This window comes from Vigna unguiculata, chromosome 8 (assembly GCF_037176805.1).
Source record: "Vigna unguiculata cultivar grain cowpea cultivar isolate G323 ecotype 2 chromosome 8, ASM3717680v1, whole genome shotgun sequence".
Taxonomy (NCBI): domain Eukaryota; kingdom Viridiplantae; phylum Streptophyta; class Magnoliopsida; order Fabales; family Fabaceae; genus Vigna; species Vigna unguiculata.
Window position 1 is genome coordinate 3,724,070 of NC_140799.1, and position 20,959 is coordinate 3,745,028.

The following is a 20,959-nucleotide window of genomic DNA, read 5'->3' on the forward strand; positions in this document are numbered from 1 at the left end:
CTGGTAATTAAATATATGTTTTGACCATGCGAGAAAAGCTTCTTTATTTGCTAAAAGATGTTTGATATGACCAAGGAATGAGTCATTTTTTATTCTTTTTCTCACTGCATTGTAGAAAGTCCATGTCTCAATACAATGCACCAGGGGAATTTGCAGTTTACCAGGGTGCAGTGGTTAATATGATTATTTAATTATTTTGTAAGGTCAGGATCTCTATAATTATAACATAAACTATAGTGGATATTAGGCTTTGAGAAGCTTCAAAAGTGAAAATTATCTTCTTGTATAAGTAATTAAAAGTCTGGTTAGAGAGATTTCCGTAAGTTAATTATTGTCTTAGCTTATAATTATGGAATAGTTTCTTCCAACCAGCTCTCAGTTATATAATTGAATTACACAGCATAATTTGATTTTGATGTTGCCAAGTGATGTTGTTTCGAAAAGAGACCTTGTTTGTGTACATATAAGAAAATGTTTCCTATTTTTTCACTACCAAAATGTGATGCAATCTCAGATCAAACAAATCTGATTGCAGCTATGAACATGTTAGTATATGGCTTACTGAGATGGTAAGCTAAACCCCATCATCATCATCATCATTGACTCCATCTTATGTTTTGTTAAGAAGAGAAGCCAGATTGCGAAGCTCCTCAAATGCATGCATTGTTTCTGCATCAAATCCTCCAGCAAACTGCATTCACAAAATATACTAACATGTTACTACATGAACAACTTCAAGAGAATAATGATTCTAGAAAGAGTTGTTTTAATATATACATATATATATATATATATATATATATATATATATATATATATAAACAACTTCAAGAGAATAGATTAGATTACAAACCTGATGGATTCTAAAAGCAAATCTCACTCCTTGGAGAAGCATGTAATCCATTGCAGGATCTTTTTCTAATGCTGACTTTACTTGAAGTTCCATGGCTACCCTTTTCATATACTTTTTAGCTAATTTAACTGAACTTAGCTTTATCTGCAAAAGTTGATAGTTGAATCAAATGTTATGTGGACTTGTATAAAAAAAAATGCTCTAAAAGAAAGAAGCAATATCAGATTATATGTTTTGCTCTCTCACACTACTATCTTGAGCTCTTATATGTTATATGTACCTTGCCAATAGTTCCATTGTCAAGCATCCATTCTATGGGAATTTGAAACTCCTTGCAGTGACGCATTAGTGAGTCTCTTGTGCGAAGAAGGTTATGAACTGTGCGCTCCATTCTGACAATGTAACACAAATGTGTAAAGGTCTTGCAAAGACAACTAAATCCATGATGCAGAATGCTTTTTTGATATTTAAGTAGCTTACTTTTCAGACAATGCAACCATTTTCTTTAGAGCAATATCACAAGGTAGACGAGGATCATCCTTGTAGGAGTAAACTTCGGATTCTAATTTCTTCAAATCTTGATACCCAAATGCTGCTTCTCTTAATGTGTCAGCTTTCTTCTCTGGCCAATCAAAATGCTTAAGGACTGCCCTCTCATCCACCTTTGAAGCCACACACACAATCATACTTTTATCAGATGAACAATAACAATCACAAAATTTCAATTCTGTCATGGACAATTTGAACATGTTTACAAGAAAAAAGAAACTTACAAGGAAACACAGTTCATCATCTAGCCACTTCACAAATGCCACTACATCTTCTATGTTCTGATAAACTGCATTGTTCACCTCTCTAATCAATGAATTCACAAATTCTCCCTGAGTCTCAATATCTGCCTTTATCTGCATGCATATCAAGGGAAACCATTGAATTAATTATCATAAAAGAATTTCTTATGTGCATAAAGTGGAAAGCTACTCACAGCAAGCAAGTGTGATGAACGGTTTTCAATTTCTCCAATCATGCTGCTACGAACATCAGCAACATCCGGAGCATCAGAGAGTCCTCCATTTGAAGAATCCTTCCTAGAGTCTCTCTTCATAAGTGAATGGTACAATTCCACCACTTGTGGGGCTCTTTTCACAGTTGCTGTGTTACTTTTTGATGCAAAATTCATAGGAGGTGGGGGAGGAGGTGGAGGTGGTGGAGGTAGAAGAACTTGAGCAGAACTTTCTTGTTTTATTTTGCTGGAAATAGAAGATGAAGGCCTTGGAGGAGGATTAGGAATGCGTAGGGCCCTTTTCTCAACATCTGAAGAAACCAAAAGCTTGTTAGCTTCTTGGCAATTTCCATTGGAAATTTCCACGCCAGATTGTTGAAAAGACAATGACACTGATTCCTTTTCCATTTCCTTTGAACACACAAAACAATCACTTTGTCTTCTCTTACTCAAAACAACCTCTTCCTCTGAGTAGTTTGATCCACTGATAGAGTGCCTTCTTCTGGGGCTTCCCCCTACAACATCTGATTCAATACAAGTTTTCTCAGTGAAACTGCCTTGAAACTCTTCTTGTGATGTTATGGGCCACTTTTTTGGCTTCTTCATCATGTTGAACCTATTGGCACTGCCACAATTTAAGTACCTATTGGCTTGATCAGAGAAAGAACTTACACAATCTCCACTACTGCTCACAACCGTGTGAGGGCTGGATGGCTTATCAGAATCCAATGCTGAGCATGTGTTCTTCAACTCATTTCTCAAACATGAATTCACCCACCTCAAGTAGGCAAGCTCTTCAACCTCATTCAATCTGCTTATCTGCAAACCTTCCACTTGTTTGCATAGGTCTTCATTCGTCACCCTCAGCAATGATGCCTCGGCTTTAATTTTCGCAACAATGTCACTCTGATTACAAAAAAGAAAAGGGCAATCAGCAAAACTCAAGCAAGTTAACCTACCAACTATCAAAACATGAGCTTCATATTCCTAGGCACGTGACAATAACAAGAATGCATTTGAGATTTTGTTTTGTTAAAAGTGCCTAGCTTAATTAAGTTATTGTAATGTTGGTTTAGGTTTTGTCATTTCAGATGATATATAGATTTTGGAAGTTGCTTGTGGTTTTTGAATGTATTTGAACCAAAATGGTTGCAAAACATAACAATACATAAACATGCATTGTTGGAGTGTTGCATGTTAATCTAGCTTTGTTTGTTAAGAAAACTACCAATGCTTCTACTGAAAAAGCCCTCTACTCGTAAGTCGCCAAACAGTAAATAAATATTGTCTTTTATAAATCAACCGTTAGATTTTCTTTTTTCTTTTATTTAGGTTAGTTTTTTTTGGGGTAAGATTACATCTATAGCTTTAACTTAGCTAAAGTTTGATGTTGTATCCTAGCATGTGATCTTATGTTGTTGTGGTCACCATTCATGTCTATGATAATGCTTTGGTAACAGTGACTCGCTGTATTAAGCTATTGTAAGTTTAGTCCAGGTTTTGCGATAGATTTTTGAAGCTAAAGTTACATGGTTGTATAGGGTGCTAACATGTTCATTGTCTAAGTTTGCGGGTTTTTAATGTACTTGAGCCAAAACGGTTGCAAAACATAGCAATACTCTCTAAAGATCTAAAGATCTAAATATCACAACCGAAGAAATATCCGATGCCCTGATACTAGGTAAAAGATCCTATTTTATAAGCATGCATGATAATTTATGCTTTGTCATGGTACCTATACGTTATTGGCCTCTTCATCAATTAGATATAAAAAAAAATGTTTTCCTTCATGATCTAGAAGAGGAGGTTTACATGTAGCAACCTCCTTTTGTTGCATGCGCTAGCTTGGTTTGTAAGTTATCTCGGTCTCTCTATGGTCTTAAGCAATCTTCTCATGCTTGGTTTCGAAAAATTCAATCACATTGTTCAAACTTTTGTAAATGGGGGAGATCATTCAGTTTCGTATTGTCCTGGTCATTACTCATTAAAGGAAATGATGCTACTAGATTCTCTTAGCTACACTTATGTAATCACTTCTAAACCAAAGATCTTGGAAGTCTCAATACTTTCTAGGCATTTAAGTGGCTCAATGAAAGGAATGTATTGTGTTTTCTCAAAGAAAATATGCTTTTGATATCTTGAAAGAAAGAGGCATAGAACAATAGATAGCATATGGATCCAAATAAAAAAATTAATGGTTGATCTAGATGAACCTCTCTTATCCGGAACTAGAGAGATATAGAATTTGTTGGGGAACTTATTTATCTCACTGTTACTAGCACTGATATCATCTAAGAAGTGAACTTTTAAGTTTACTCAACTGTACAAAACTTACACGAGTGATGTATGGTATAAATTTGTAGTCCTAGGCTTGAGAAGTATATTTCTCAACTTGATATAAAACAAATTTACAATATATAAATATATAAATAGATACAAACATCACTTTATGAATTTGTTTTCTAGTAGCGAGTTAGATGCAAGACACTAGCAAAATATATACTACATCTTAGAAGCTCGTATTCTAAGTAGAGAAAAATATGCAAAACAAATCAATGAGCTTGTGAAATTTGATTTCTGAAATACTTCAAAATTTCTTTGGTAGTGAATAAGAGTGAATTGGCAAATGAAGCATTCCTTGTATAATTTAAATTTAAATTAATCATTTCAGACTAAAGGTCTTATTATTTCAATAAAAATTTTCAGAAAAAAAAAAAGACATATGACTCCAGGAACTCATAAGGGGTAAGATAAATTAAGATTCCCTCACAAATTGAAATCAACTTGTACTTTAATTTTAATTGAAACTCTCTTATTTAACTTCATAACTGGAGTTCTATTAATCAATTTTTGGAGAATGTTAATTCATTTTAGCTTCTTCTCATCACAAGTGAAAATTTATCCTAACATGACCACACTATCACAAGTAATGAAGCACCACGTCTTCGAACAGTTCCTACCCAACAATTCACCACATGAAACATAAAACATATAAGATGAAATTGAGAAATCAACCTCAGAAGATTTGTTAGGTTCTCCAGACTGAGCCTCAAGAGAAGAAATCCTGCAAGTGAGGTTCCGTTTCTGCATCTGCAGCTCCTTATTGAGCCTCCTCAACTCCACAACTTCAAGCTCAAGATTCTGCACTTTCACTTCCTTGTGCTGCTCTACTTCCCCTTTCACTTCCTCACAACTCTGTGCACCCAATTGCTCAGTGAGAGTGGCCTTCTCCTGTTCCAACAACCCAACCCTCTTCACAATCTCATCCACCTCACTCACCCTCTTCCTACACTCTGCCAGCTCAGCATTCAGCTTGCACTCCCTCTCCTTAGACTCTTGCAACAACCCTCTCATGTGGTCCAACTCAGTGAACAAATCAGTGGAAGACTGTCTCCGATGAGTTGGGAATGCATGTGGGTGAACCTGAGCAGGGTTGATTGAACATGACAAGTCACCTATGAGAGACCTCTTCACTCTGGAATGAGAAGGCACAAAAGGGTTGCTGCCATTGCTCTTCTGGGTTGCAACAACCACATTCTCCGAGGTTGCTGTTGAAGATGTTAGTGTTTGTTTTTTGGTGGCAAAGGGCTTTGCTTTTTTGTCAGCGGAGAAACCCTTCACAATGTGAGCACCCCACAACCTGGTTCTGGAGCCGTTGTTGTTGGGGTTGGTTCCCTTGGTGGTTTGAGGCTTTGGGGGTTGGTTTTGGTCGGAAAATTTTGAAGCTTTGGACCTGTTCTCCGAAGGGTTTTCTTTTTCTTCCCTCATGATTTCTACAAAGTACACAACCAACAACAACAAGAAAAGAAAAGAAAAAAAATTTTAGCTAATAGAAAGAACGTATATCACCGAAGAGGGTTTGGTTTATTAAGAAGCATGTGAAAGGCGATGCATTTGCATAGTGTAGGAAGGGATAACATGATAACATAACAATGGTGTAAGGATGTAATAATAATGTTTATAAAGAAAGGTGAAATTTTGTTCTGTGATTTTGAATGTTTGAATTTTGAAATGTGTAAGAGAGAGAGAGAGTACAACATTGGAGTGTGTGAGAACTACGAGGACGGAGCCTAGGAACAGGGAAATGTAACGGTCGATTTTTGGCTTCTTTGGGTCCCACTTTGTTTGGCCTTTTGCCTGTGTACGCTTAACATTTTGTACGTGCAATTAAAGTTGACTTTCTTTTAAAAGAAAGTTACCACTTAATTAAAAATAGGAGTATTTAAATATACGTTTTAACTGTAATTATTATTATAATTATACTTAGGAGATAAGTTTTGAATTTGATTGAAGTTAATTTATTGTAGTCAAAAACATATTAAGTATATTAATTAAAATAATATAAATATATGTAACATATTCCTAAGAGACAAAAGTATTATATTAAAATTTTAGATAATAACTTACTGATCTATAACGATATATATATTATATATTTGTGTTCACATCTCACAATACTAATTCTACCAATTACAATATAATTATTTATTAAATTTTTTAAAGTTAATGATTATTTTTACCTACTTTCTATAAAACTGTTTATCTTTTTTTCTTTTTTTTTATTCATCAACAATTAATTTCTCTATTCATTTCACTTTATTTTTAATAAATATAAATTTATTTTATATATTAACTTAATAATATTACATTATTATCATCTACTAACATATTATCATTCATATGTAAAAAAAATACGTACACACAAGTGTGATAACACCTGTGTATACGCTAGTATAAAATAAAGAATTTGTAATTCGTAAAGACTCTACTAAAAACACAAAAAATAATACTTACTATTTATTTTTATTTTTTTAAATATTTAACACTATTTTTTTTATTTTTCTATTAATTTAAACATTCTTATGTTTAATTATATTTAACTTTTAATAACATCAAAATATAGTTATTTTATTATTTAATTATTTTTTAATTTTTATTGGTGAAACATTAAATAAAATATTAAATACACATATATAATATTTATGGACATTTTTATCTTTTAAATAACATAAAATTACATTAATAATTATTAGATAAAATTTTATTTAATAACATACTTAATTATATTCTTTTTAAAATTCAATACATATTAATTATTCTCTTGACTAATGTGTTAAGATACTGGTTAAGAAGACCATTTATAATATAAAAGATATATCATTCTACGGTTAAATTTTTACTTTCATAAATGCTGATTTTATTGCATTTATTTCATTCAATTTTATTTTTTTCTTAGATTGAACAAATAGACAAGTGAAATTAAAATGTATTTTAAAATATTTAATATTTTATATCATTTTAATTATAATTTTTAATAATAAAATTGGAAATTTTTAAGTAATTGTATTTTGATCTATTCTGCTCTTAATTTTTACAATTTTCGTAGTTTAATTTTTTTTTTATTAATTCTTATATCATCTCATCATATTCCGTATTTCTCTCTATAAATTAATAAATATTTATGATTAATATAAGATGATTTTAAAGCTAACATAAGTGACTCTCTTATGTATGGTTTCTTTTGTTAGAATAGGCATGAATTTATTGAAAAATAAGAATTTACATATAATATATCATGCTCAATTATAAATTTGAATATTATTTATTTATAACCATTACTTTTTAGTTGAAATTATTGAAAGGCCTTTTATCAATTATACCTTAATATTTATCATCCTCAACTTGTCTTTTGTCATAATCAATCTATCCTCCCTCTTTACTTATAAAAAGACAATTTTTCACTAAGGAACAAAATATTTCGTAATTAATTATCAATTTATTCAAAATAAGATTATTAATGGAAATATGAACCAACTTGGATTTTAACTCTTATACACGTCTAGTTGAGATAGAGGGTTTAATAAAATATTATTGAAAATATCTATGTAATTTTTAAATCACAGAGTAACATGTTATTTTTAACAAAAAGTTTTAATTTTTAAATCACAGAGTAACATGTTATTTTTAACAAAAAAAATTTAATTTAGTATCGTATTAAATAATTTAAGAAGAAGAATAATATGTATTTTTTTATTAATTTTTATTATAGCTTTGAGAAATTAGATTCTTCTATCCCATGATAATGTTTTTTGTGAAAACGTACTTTATTTATTTTAAATAATAATAAAGTAAGGAAAAGTAACTTTTAAATAACAGAAAGAGGTAGACAAACAGTAAAGAAAAGTATTATTAACATTTAACAAAGGTTAAAGGTAATAAGTAAAATTAAATTTTATTATACTCATTGTATTGTATAATGTGTAACAGGTAACAAATTTAATTTTACTTGTTACCTTTGTTAAAAATACTCTTACATTTGTTAAAAATTAATGAAAACAGACTTAACATTTCTTAAAAACATAAATAGTGAAATAAACTTGATACGCATCTAAGGAAAAAATACTGAAGTTCTTAAAAACATAAATAGTAAAATAAATTTGATACGCATCTAAAAAAATACTGAAGATAAATTGTAACAGGAACTTTATAATTTCCTACTTATGCATATGTGAGTTGTATAGTAATTTTAAAAAAATATTAAAATAATTTTTTTAGTCCTCTAATTTTTATAAAATATTTGATTAAATCTTAATTTTGATTTAGTTCAGTTTAATATTCTGATTTCATAAAATGATTCAATTAAACTGATGTTAGATTTTTGAGATTTTTATTAAAATTAATATATCAAATAACTGAATTTAAAAAATCTAAAAATTTAAATTAATTTAATGTTGTAGGTAAAATGATTTGATATATAAATTATAAATAAATTACAACATTAATTTAATAAAAAAGAATCTAATTAATCATTTTAAAGAATTACAAGACTAACTTTTATAAAATATTTGATTAAATTTTTAACTTTTATTTAGTTCAATTTAATCTTTTGATTTTATAAAATAATTCAATATATTGATGTTAGATTTTTGAAATTTTTATTAAAATTAATATATTAAATCACTTCATCTAAAAAAGTTTAAATATTTAAATTAATTCTATTTTGTAGATGAAATAATTTGATGTATAAATTATAAAAAAAAATTTAACATTACTCGAAAAGAACTTAATTAATCATTTTAAAAATTAGATGATTAAATTAAATCAAATAAAAATAAAAAATTAATTAAATTTTTTATAAAAATTAAAAGACCAAATTAAAATTTATCCAAAATAAATTTGTCCGAATTCTACCAGAGTTGCCACTTTGTTGGTTCAAAACCCATTTATAATTATCATCTTTGTATCAAGATTTGATCTAAAAAACAATTCATTATTGATTGTTCAATATAATTGATTTAAAAAATCTATTAAACGTTTTGAATTTTTATCTTCATAATTTTTGTTTTCCAAATTCTACTACCCCTTATTATTGATTTCTAAAGTGCATCAAGAAAACAATAATCATAGGTAAATTTGTTTTACAGCAAAACCTATATACATGGGTAAATTTATTTTATAATACAATTGAAATTAACAACACTTGGTTATATATAAATATATATTATTAATTTTTTTTTCACAAATAATCAAGAATAAATTAATATATTTGTGTATGCTTATTATTGTGGTAAATAATGTCATAAACTTATTGAAGTGCGTAAAAGTAATTAACAAACATAATAGTATTTAGTGTAGCTGTGACATACACAAACATTAGAATATCTGTACACACTACACCAAATGACAATACAAGCTCCATCATGTTCATACAAGAATTCAATAAGGGAGCTCTCTAATAATTTATTGAACAAATTCCAAACCTTTAGGACAGGAGTTGTATAACTTCAACCCATGAAGGAAGAAATTGACATCCACCATACAGAAAACATCTCTAAACCAAGAACTCCAGATTCAGACATTTTCTACGCGGTGCAATTAAGACTGGTGTACAATTAGTCACATTTGCAACAATGACCAGAATAAACAAAACATGCAAATACCATTCTTACTCGATAGCTATGATGCATGGATACATTGCATCATTCAGATATGATGCATATAGGATACGGTTACAATATATAATATACATACAAATTCTTAAAAGTATGATAAACATATAATTCTAATTGTATACATACAAGCTAAACACATGTATTAAACATTATCAAAATAAAATATTATAAATTATTATTATCAAAAAAGTATAAATATTTTATAAATTAGAACTATAGATTCATGACACGAATTGAAAATTGGTTGTATTAGTGCATTGTAGCTCAGTAAGTTTCAGAATGGCTTCTCTGATGTACCTAGCAAAAATTCTGCAGCAGCCAGTGAATTGCTTCATATCTGGATTTCAAATGACACAACAACTATTTCTTCTCCAATAAATAAAAAATAGAAACCTTGAGAATGTGTAAACTACAAGAGCCGATGATCCCCGGTGAGTGGTGATTGATCTACACAGCCTACAATGAATTTAGTATCACCAACAGCTGATAATTGTAATCAATGTTTTGAATGCAGCAACATTTGTAAGACTAAATAGAAGTATTGTAGCTCAAAAACTGATACTACAAACAATGTAATCAATCGTACAAGTGCAAATCCCCTCAACAATTTGAAAAAGGATTAACAAACTATAAAGTTTGTAAAACACCTAAGTTGTAATATCACCACTGTGTTTCCTTTTCATTTTCTTCTTAGTCAAACCCCCACTTGGATGTTCTGGTTTCTCTTCCACATCATCACTTTTCCCATTCTTGCTCTGTTCCAACTTTCCCTCCTCTTCAGCATATAATGTATTCACCTTTCCCTTCTCATATTTCTTTTTTTTCTTGATTTGTGAGTCCTGGGAGCCACCGAGCCCTCCATTTTCACCATCTATACCGTTGGATAGTTTTTTTTCTATCTCTTTCTGTTGCTCTATTCCTTTTTCATTCTCAACCTCATCCTCATAACTTGCCTTGTGCTTCTTCTTTGCACTTTTCTGTTTCCTTCCCTCTTCCATCTCTGGTTTAAAATCACCTTCATTGCCCTGTTCTCTACCTGACTCGATTTCAATTTGTGTCCCATTAGGCAGCTTGCTATCGTCTATCCCCTCTCCAAATTTAACAGTGCTATCTCCGTTTTGCAGGGATTCAACTTCCAGCTTCTTCTTCTTTTTCTTCTTCTTAAGCATCTCACTGCCACCCACATTTTCTGTCTCATACCCAACAGAACCATTAAGTTCTTGATTACTTTTAACAATTGTCTGATTTGATTTGTCATCATCTAAATCAGCATTCTCATTGCCAGTCTGCTGTCTTCTCGATTCAATAGATTTTACATGTTCAAGGCTTAGCTCCTGGTTAATATTAACACTCCGAACTGAATTTTCCACTACCCTCCCACTGTCAGTACCAGTCTCAGTTCTGTGCTTTTTGTGCTTCTTATGAGAGTGTGAGGGATCAAGCTCCTTGTGGATCTGGTTGAGCTCGCTGAAAGAAGCAGAGGCCCGATGGAGATATGCACTGATGATATGTGAAGCACCATTTTCAGCAGAGACAAACTTTGACAGAATTTTTGCCGCTTTGGATAGTGATACGTCTTTCACCGAAGCACAATGCCCAGAAATTGTCTTCATCCTCCTCCCCTCTAGCCTTTACGCATATACCTAAATTTCAAAAGGAATACAACGGGGATTAGAGGGGCACATTTTGAAAACACTCAAAATCTCAACTTTCAAATTCACTGACAGCATTTGGAAAAACCTAAAACACAAAATCAACTCATTCACAGCACAATTAAAAGGAAGCACAAAATGACAGTTCTAATCCCTACCATGCATTTACTAAAAAACCACGTAAAACTGAATAATCTGAAATCGAAAGCTCACTGTAATGGCCAGAGATCAAACAACTAGATAGCTTTAAAAGATGCGTGGATTTTGGGGAATCTACAAACCCTATGCTTAGAAAGAAACAAAACTCACTCTAATCGTATTAGACATCAATCTAAAGCGAAAAATCTGCAACTGTAATTAAATTTCCCAATTGAAAGGAGGCAAATTGAGTCACTTCAATAATTATAATTATACTATGAAAGTAGATTGAGAAAGAAGAAATAGAAGAAAGAAAACCCTAATACCTTTAAGCCTTGTCTGGGTTTTGGAATTTGGATGAAAGTGACAACGATAATAATGGAGTTTGCCGCCACTACTTGTCTCAGTGAAACTAGGTTTTTGTTAACAATGAAATTGGGTTTGATTGGGCTTGCCCAAACACCATGGGTCCACTTTAGAATTCGCACATGGTTTATGCTTCTTGCACCCCGTCATTGTTAAGTGCACACCATATTAATTTCAAAAAGGCTAAAATATCCTTTCTTAGTGCACAACACTCCTGCTGCCTCCGCCGCAGTGAAAAGAAGACAGAGAGATCTCTGCAGAGAAAAAAGAGAAAAACATAATACTATGCAAAAATAAATAAATAAATAAAAGAACTTATTCTATAATATTTTTTTGAAAACGAATTTTTTAAAATCTCAATCGAGAAATCTTATTTTAAAAATTCCTATTCCAAAAATTTCAGAAGATTTAGAAATTTTTTATTACAAGTAATTCAGTAGTACTTTTACAAAAAGTAAAATGATGATTTTAAAAATTAATACACAAAGAAACTATGAGAATATCATATTATCCTCAGAGACTAGGGACATCAAAATAATTGCACTTTAGATAAATAGAATAGAAAAAAAAACATACTTTAGATAATTTGTTTTATATCATCCTATATAAAATTAAATTGTTAATTTTAAATTAGATAAAATATGATTTGATCCTCTAAAATTAAAATTTTGATAATTTACTTTAATTTCTTGAAAAATATTCTATTTTTTTGCTCTGCAAAGTTAAAATATGCTAAATTTGTTTACTACTTATTTATTTTAAATATTTGCACGTAGGTGTTGAATCAAAATTAATTTCGATGCATTATTTTTGTAAAAATAAAAGTATATTAAAAATTCTGGAGAGAGCAAAAGTACATTACCAATTTTAGATAAATAAATTGTCTTCGTCTTTTTTAATTAAAAAAATGTTATTACAGAGTAATTTAATCTATCATAACAAATTTTGCAAAGTGGATAGATGTTACGTGGCATCATTGTATATATTCGTATTTATCCTGGATGCATTACTTTTTTATATGCATAAAATATTATTATATTTAATTATAATAATTATGGCCAAATGCTCTCAAACTAGGAAGAAATATTACTTTTTATTTTAATTTTCTATTTTATAAACTATAGAATGCTAATTCTTATATAGCTTAATCAACAGAAAAAGAAAAAAAAAAACAATTCACTGGCTAAATACGAAACTTATTTAAGCCTTTTCCGATTCTAATTATTTAGCTAGGATAGATAGTCAACTATATAATTGTATATTATACAAGTCAAATAAAAAGAACTCAGGGAAATTAAATAAATGAAACCTTGGTATGAGTAGAAGAAGGATATAATTTTTAGGGTTAAATATATTTTTGGTAAAGTGGATTTTGAAATTAGTCTATTTCGAAATTTTATATCAATTTAGTCTTTCATCTTTCGAAATATGTGAATTTAGTTCTTTTAATCAAATTTTATTAAGTTTATTTGACATTTCAAGCGCGTTTCATAATACTATTTGACTTAACCTTAAAGCGAAAATATGTCAAATAATATAAACAACTCAAATACAAAATCCTGAAATGCATACAAAACATCAAATAAACCTAAACAAATTTGATTAAAATGATTAAATCTACATATTTTACAAGATAAATGACTAAATTAGTTCAAAATTTTGAAATAGACAAATTTTAAAATTCACTAAAAGTTAATGAATAAAAAACATATTTTACCCTAATTTTTATTATATGAAAATTTTATCATTTTCTTTATCTGACCATGTCAAATGAGAATTAACATTTTTTATCTGTTTTTCTTTTTCTTCTTATTTATGAAGATACTCAGAGTGAAAGACAGTATAAATTGAGAATTTAAATTGGTACACAATCAATATCCAATAATATAATGACTTAGAAATTAACCAAAGGAAGATTGAGACTACCAATTCCTATTTATCACATCAACATATTGAACTTTTAAGTCCAAAATATTAAATAATTTATATTTATATCTACATCAATAATATTGTTAAATGAAAAATTTCATCTATTTAAAATAATTATCATTGTTAAACTATGTACATATAGATTAATAATCAATAATTCTCCTAAAATTAAAACTGATTTAGTATTATTTTCGTTAATTTGGATTATAAATTCTTAATATTTATTTCTTCAAAATGAAAATAAATTACTTTTAAGATCACCAGTATATTATACTTAAAATAAACTCTCGAAGAAAAGATAAAACTAGAAAATTTAATAAATATACTTTGATAATTTAAAATAAAAAAAATGTTAAAAGGATAACTATTTTATTATAGAAGATACACTCTATTAAATAAAAGACACCATAACATGTTAGAGCATGTATGCATTTCAGCTTTTTCAAGAAGTATATTTATTCTCAAAGTAGCAAAATTCTTTGTTTTTCACTGTCTTGAGATTTGCATACATACATTGAAAAATTCAATACTATATTCTAAAATTTTATCCAAATACAGTGTTTACTATGACACAGTAAGTCACAGTTGGTGATGAGAGACAACTGGAACAACACAACAGTATAAAATTTCTACGATCAGATTATGGAAATGCATTGTTTATTGAAAGGAACTAATACTGATTTTTTTTTTCTTTTTTTACATTTATGTTATATGAATGAAATTTATTTTTCACATTACTGTGATACATAGGCCTAAAATACATTTCTAAACCTAATAATAGAAGCAGCAATTATGTGAATGATTTCTTTTTTTGTTTTCCCGTGAGAGCAGCTTTGTTTCTTGTGATTGGATGAAACTTAAGAGGAGAGGATTATCATCATTATCACATATGATGAAGCAATATTCAAGAGGTGCAAGCACTGTATGAATAGGAAGAGTTTTATGTACAACATGAAATGGAAATAGTTGTCAATGGAGCACACTATGCTGTGGCTGCAGCTTCTTCTTCAACAGCCTGTGATGCTGGGAGAAGGGTGCAAATGAGGTTGCGGTCTCCATACACATTATCAACACGTCCTGATACACATGTTACATTTGTTAGTCTAAGCATTTACTTTCTGTCAAACCAAATTATGCAGATATTACATACAGCATAGCACAAAATTATGAGAAGGATGTTATAAGAATGTATTGAGAATTAGACTTTAAACCTACCTCAACCTTACAAAATCAGTCCTCCTCACGTCGAGGTGTATACATCTTAAACGTGTGACTAGATATTTATGGATGCTCCAACAACATAGCACACGATAGATTCAATATACAACAAACCTTGCTATGATAGGTTTTTTTAAGATGACTCTGATACTATCTTAGAAGTGGACTTTAAGTCTAAATTAGTCCTATAAAACTGATTTGTAAGGTGAGATTTGCACTTACTTATATACTGTAAATTGTCTTATCACTAATTGAAGTGAGATTTCAATCAGAACACATAGTTTTATATAAACAAACAGCTGCATGATTACCTGTGGTAGGCCAGAACTTTGAAGCACGGAGCCATGGAGCTGGGAAGGCTGCATATTCCCTTGAGTATGGTTTTGTCCATGCATCAGCCATGAGCAGTGATGGTGGATGAGGAGCTCCCTGCAGAACATTTTAGATAATCAGTCAAAGTGCATGAAGTAAGCTTAAATAAGTGACTCTAGAAATTGTGTTTTCAACAAGTTTTGAACAATAATAGAGTTGAAAAGAGTAAGTCACAACTTAAGGAAGCATTGAAATTTCCTGTGTACTGTAAGTAATCAAAACTGAAACAAGTATTCTTCTTTTTCTGTAACATCATATCAATGAAGAACAAATGTTTTACCTTAAGCACATTGTTGTTGATGTCAGCCTTTCCTTTCTCTATATCAGCAATTTCCTGTCTGATTGAAATAAGAGTATCACAGAACCTGTCCAACTCGGCCTGCAATGATGATTAGTGGAATTAGAGAAGAAATTACTGAAAAAAAGGGTTCAAAAAGGTCTAATTTTCCAAGGTGATACCTTGCTTTCACTCTCTGTAGGCTCAATCATGAGAGTGCCAGGCACAGGCCATGACATTGTTGGTGCATGAAAACCATAGTCCATGAGCCGTTTTGCAACATCTTCAGGCTCAATTCCAGCAGTATTCTACAAGGGAAAAAACTTACAAGTAATGAGAGAAAGAATAATTCTAAATGATTGAAAAACATGTGCAATCATGGAATGGACTTACCTTGAAGCCTCTCAAGTCAATAATGAACTCATGAGCAACTGTTCCATTGACTCCACGGAAAAGAACTGGGTAATAGTTCTGTAGGAATCAAAGTGTAAGTAAAACCACAGCAATATGAAACTAACTAGAACAAGGAAAGAAAGGGACAAACCTCCAATCGTTTGGCCATGTAGTTTGCATTCAAAATGGCTATCTTTGATGCATCAGTGAGTCCTTGAGAACCCATCATAGCTATGTAAGTGTAAGAGATTGGCAATATGAGTGCTGATCCCCATGGTGCAGCAGAGATGGTACCAAGTGGTTGAGGGTTTTCAGGGGCAGGAATTCCACCAGTTGATATCTTCATTTTGAAAACAGATAATAAACAACAAGAACAAAGTCACACAAATGATTTATCTCCACAGGAGTTTAAGTTCTACCTATTAAATAAAAAGGAACAATGCCATCCAATGTAGAAAATTAAACTAAAGACTAGTTGTTTTTTTCTCTGAAAGCAATGCACTTTGTAATGGATGTAATAAAAAACATGACCAAATATATCAACAACTATGAAAGAAGTGCTTACCACAGGGTGGGAAGGTAAAAATGGTGCCAAGTGTTTCTTTACACCAATAGGACCCATGCCAGGGCCACCTCCTCCATGAGGAATGCAGAATGTCTTGTGGAGATTGAGATGACAAACATCTGCTCCTATCCAACCTGGGCTTGTGAGTCCCACCTGTAAACATGACCAAATATAATTTGATAATTGAACACATATCTTTGAAAAATTAAGCTCAAATTGATAAATTTGGATCAGTATGATATGAAGAATCTAGCAACAACAGAACAATTTGTTGTAAAGAGTTTTAAAAGACCTTACTTAAGGATTTTGGATCCATTCACATGGAGAGAAATTAGTTTCTTGAACTCTTAGTGAATATCATTCTGAATGTAAAGATACATATATAAAAACAAACCTGTGCATTCATGTTGGCACCATCCATGTATACTTGACCACCATTATCATGAATAATCTTGCAAATCTCATCAATACCTTCCTCATAAACACCGTGGGTTGAAGGATATGTTACCTGCAATTAAATCAAAATCAATTAGCTGGTATAAAGTAAGTATTGAGTAACATTGTAAAGGACGTAAGTTTTACCATAAGTGCAGATAAGTTGTCCTTGTGTTTTTCAGCAGCCTTCCTCAACTCTTCTATATTAATGTTTCCCTTGGCATCAGTTCCAACTGAGACAATTTTCATTCCACACATTGCAGCACTAGCAGGATTTGTACCATGTGCTGAGACAGGTATAATGCAAACATCGCGGTGATGGTCACCTCTTGCCTACAGTTTCCAATGGCCAAAAGAAGTAAGAACCATCACAGTTATTTAACAACATTTATTGGATATGATAATGTAGGAAAATCATTGCATCTCTTGTAGATACTTGGCAATAGAAAATGACACAACTAAGACTGTGTGCAATTTGTCTGAAATGAAAATACAATGTTACATTCAATAGTTATCACATCACAGAAATACCTATATATCCTAAGACTAAATCAGAAGAACCATAAATTTCCTAATAACTCATCATAATAATCCAAGTATGGTTCATACCAGATGATATGCACGGATAACCATAAGTCCAGCATATTCTCCAGCAGCACCAGCATTTGGTTGCAAGGAGAAGGAGTCAAACCCGGTGATGGTACACAACAAGTCACCCAAATTGTTGAACATTTCCTGATATAAAAATTGCTTGTTCAGACATAAAAAACAATATCGATCTAATATTTTCAGGAATGAAAAAGTATGCATATGAATTTCTTGGAGAGGTTATTGCTTGTAAGATTATTTAAACATGGAATTACCTGATAACCTTCAGCCTGGTCAACTGGTGCAAAAGGGTGAATATCAGAAAAGCTGGGCCATGTCACAGGCATCATTTCTGTGGTTGCATTCAGCTTCATTGTACAGGATCCCAATGGAATCATACTGTGACATAGTGAGAGATCTTTTGATTGTAGCCTATACATGTACCTAAGCAACTCATGCTCAGTTTGGTACCTGTGAAGAGAAAATAAAATTGATGTAAGCTTCCATAATATAATTGCATGAATTCAAAGTTCATGAAAAGGGACATACGTGTTAAAGATAGGGTGTGTCAGATAAGGGCTATTCCTAGTTAATCCAGAAGGAATTGCACTTTGAACTTCTGGTGCAATAGATGCAGCCGTGAAGGGGACCTGTATATAAATTAACACCAAAATCATGAGTGATGACACAAATGTTAATTTTGAAATGGATATAATGTGTAATCATACTTACTGGCTTTCCACCAGCAAAGACTTTGAAAAGCTTATCAACATCCTCTAATGTGGTTGTTTCATCAAAAGCAACAGTGATCTGAAAAGCCACAAAGCTCCATTATCCAAAGGCATGCAAACACAATTAACCAGTTTTAGTGCAACAAGAAGCAACACTCACAGTGTTTCCGTCTACAACTCGCAAATTTATTTGACTTTTGATAGCTGCATCAGCAATCGCATGTGCATTGGAAGTCTTAACCTTCACAGTGTCAAAGAAGGGAAGGTCTTGAACTTCCACAGTTCCAAGTTTCTTTAATCCAAGAGCAAGTGCCCCAGCAAGACCGTGAACACGGTGTGCAATGTTCTTAAGGCCTTCAGGTCCATGATACACAGCATACATAGCAGCCATGTTTGCAAGAAGTGCCTAAACAAATCCAACCAGTACTTAATAAAATCCTCAACCAACTCAAACGAAATCACAACATAGCTCTAGAAATACACTAACACAAGGCTTCATGATAATCCATAACAGAAAGTTCCCTACCAAATAAACTCTATTGAGTTTTTTTAGTGCTGTACTCTGCTGAGTATTAAAAATACACTATATTGATACTTTAAAATTTCTTTAATATATTTTAAAACTTCAAAATCAGCCATTATCAGTTATCAATATATTTTGAAGATACAGCAGAGAGATACACTAAAGAAAAATCCAGCAGAGAATCTAAATTAGCAAGTTACCTGGGCAGTGCAAATGTTGCTGGTAGCCTTGTCCCTCCTGATATGCTGCTCCCTAGTTTGCATTGCCATCCTCAAAGCAGTCTTGCCGGTAGAATCAACACTGACTCCAATGATTCTCCCTGGCATCATCCTCTTGTACTCTTGTGATGTGGCCAAGAAAGCTGCATGAGGACCTCCATAGCCCATTGGAACTCCAAACCTCTGAGCTGATCCCACAACAATATCTGCACCCAACTCCCCAGGAGGCTTCAACACAGTGAGTGCCAACAGATCACTAGCCATAACAACCTTCACCTCATGAGCATGAGCCTTCTTGATGAACTCCCCATAGTCCAACACCTCACCCTCAGTCCCAGGGTACTGCACAAGCACACCACACACATCCCCAGATTTGTAATCAATATCCTTAAGATCTGCTGTCACAACCTTCAGATCAAATCCAGCAGCCCTTGTCTTGCAAATATCAATGGTCTGAGGGTGGCAGTTGCTTGCAATGATGAAGGTCTTCTTCTTCCCCTTTTGGATGTGATTGCACATGGACATTGCCTCAGCTGCAGCTGTGCCCTCATCAAGCAATGAAGCATTGGACATGGGCAAGCCAGTGAGGTCAGTTATCATGGTCTGGTAATTCAGCAGTGACTCAAGCCTCCCCTGAGATATCTCAGCCTGGTAAGGAGTGTACTGAGTGTACCAAGCAGGGTTCTCCATTATGTTCCTCAAGATCACTGGTGGAACATGAGTGTTGTAGTACCCCATCCCAATGTAGGACTTGAAAACCTTGTTCTTTGAGGCCAACTCCTTCATGTGCTCAATCATCTCGCTCTCTGTCAACCCTCCGTCGAATTTCCCGAACTTCATCTCCTTCAACCGGATCGACTTAGGCACAGTGGCATCCACCAGAGAATCCAGACTCTCAAACCCACATGACTCTGCCATCTTGCTCTGTTCCTCTGGGGTGGCAGAGTTATGGCGCCTGGGGAAAGTGTCACTCCGTTGAAGCGCTTCCACCGAGATGGATCGGGTTGAACCGACACCAAGGAAGCCACCAACAACGCCGCCGCGTGACACGGTGGCGATGTTCATGCTCCTTCCCAGAAGGGTCTCTGTTCTGGATCCTCTGTTTCTCACCGCAGCGGATGAAACAGAGGACATGCACCTGGAGGAAGAGTACAGCAACATGGGGGTGGTGGAAGAGTGCAGTACGGATTCATTCTTCTGGTGCTGCTTTGCCTCTGAAACCAGACGCTTCAGAATGGCGCGGTTCGCAAGCCTCCGAGCACGTTCCATGAGTGCTGCTACAGAGAGAGAGAGAGAGAGAGAGAGAGAGAAAACAGAGGGAACAGTGTTTTTTGTTGAAATTTGAGGTTTCGGAGTTCTGAGGTGGTTTTGTTTTCCTTGTTATGATTCCATTGGAGTTTGTGAGTGAGGATGGGGTGTAAAGTGTTGCTGATGATAATAGAATCGTTTGAAGGCTATATAATTATATAAAATATGAACGTATGCTCTACTTGTATATATATATAAATAAATTATAAATTGTAAAACGATGATAACATAATTGATATATAATTGTCTCTTAAATATCTGATTTTGAATTCATTATGGGTCTGTGTGCATGAAAAAGAATGATTAAGAAAATTGGGTCCTTTAAATATGTGTTTTATCATAAAAAAATTGGATTTTGACTTGTAATTGAAAATGGTTTGAACATTATGATAGGAAAAAGCTTTGATTTTGGCGAAATGAATGGGTAAAAATGGATGA

The 20,959-nt window shown here is 32.3% G+C and overlaps 3 protein-coding genes across 4 annotated transcripts; all 3 read right to left on the reverse strand.

Moving 5' to 3' along the window:
• Positions 1-405: 405 nt before the first annotated feature.
• On the reverse strand, positions 406-5,805 carry LOC114193816 (protein CHUP1, chloroplastic-like). Its single transcript, XM_028083759.2, has 7 exons — positions 4,872-5,805; positions 1,839-2,762; positions 1,627-1,758; positions 1,334-1,515; positions 1,134-1,245; positions 854-997; positions 406-691 (listed from the first exon to the last, which is right to left on the reverse strand). The coding sequence occupies exons 1-7, from the start codon at positions 5,622-5,624 to the stop codon at positions 611-613; spliced, it is 2,328 nt and encodes a 775-aa protein (XP_027939560.2). The 5' UTR covers positions 5,625-5,805; the 3' UTR covers positions 406-610.
• A 4,352-nt stretch (positions 5,806-10,157) lies between these two features.
• Positions 10,158-12,072, reverse strand: LOC114193093 (uncharacterized). 2 transcript variants are annotated; one of them, XM_028082791.2, is made up of 2 exons: positions 11,925-12,072; positions 10,158-11,451 (listed from the first exon to the last, which is right to left on the reverse strand). In XM_028082791.2, the coding sequence occupies exon 2, from the start codon at positions 11,419-11,421 to the stop codon at positions 10,456-10,458; it is 966 nt and encodes a 321-aa protein (XP_027938592.2). In that variant the 5' UTR covers positions 11,422-11,451; positions 11,925-12,072; the 3' UTR covers positions 10,158-10,455. The 2 variants fall into 2 exon arrangements, with proteins under 2 accessions (XP_027938592.2, XP_027938593.2); XM_028082792.2 differs by lacking the exon at positions 11,925-12,072 and adding an exon at positions 11,770-11,893.
• Positions 12,073-14,750: 2,678 nt separating this feature from the next.
• LOC114193401 (glycine dehydrogenase (decarboxylating), mitochondrial) lies at positions 14,751-20,669 on the reverse strand. The gene is made up of 15 exons (XM_028083178.2): positions 19,196-20,669; positions 18,633-18,878; positions 18,474-18,551; positions 18,291-18,391; positions 18,017-18,212; positions 17,763-17,888; positions 17,301-17,486; positions 17,113-17,226; positions 16,719-16,871; positions 16,305-16,493; positions 16,154-16,231; positions 15,943-16,068; positions 15,764-15,862; positions 15,423-15,540; positions 14,751-14,970 (listed from the first exon to the last, which is right to left on the reverse strand). Exons 1-15 carry the CDS (start codon positions 20,480-20,482, stop codon positions 14,876-14,878), a joined length of 3,192 nt encoding a protein of 1,063 aa, XP_027938979.1. The 5' UTR covers positions 20,483-20,669; the 3' UTR covers positions 14,751-14,875.
• Between the last annotated feature and the right edge of the window lie 290 nt (positions 20,670-20,959).

Coding starts and splice junctions, on each gene's coding strand:
- LOC114193816 (XM_028083759.2), bottom strand. CDS start 5,624: ATGAGGGAAGAAAAAGAAAACCCTTCGGAGAACAGGTCCAAAGCTTCA. Junction 1,246..1,333: donor ATGGTTGCATTGTCTGAAAA/GTAAGCTACTTA, acceptor TTACATTGTCAG/AATGGAGCGCACAGTTCATA. Junction 692..853: donor TTGCTTTTAGAATCCATCAG/GTTTGTAATCTA, acceptor TTGTGAATGCAG/TTTGCTGGAGGATTTGATGC.
- LOC114193093 (XM_028082791.2), bottom strand. CDS start 11,421: ATGAAGACAATTTCTGGGCATTGTGCTTCGGTGAAAGACGTATCACTA.
- LOC114193401 (XM_028083178.2), bottom strand. CDS start 20,482: ATGGAACGTGCTCGGAGGCTTGCGAACCGCGCCATTCTGAAGCGTCTG. Junction 18,392..18,473: donor TCTTTGCTGGTGGAAAGCCA/GTAAGTATGATT, acceptor ATTTATATACAG/GTCCCCTTCACGGCTGCATC. Junction 17,227..17,300: donor ACAACTTATCTGCACTTATG/GTAAAACTTACG, acceptor ATTTAATTGCAG/GTAACATATCCTTCAACCCA.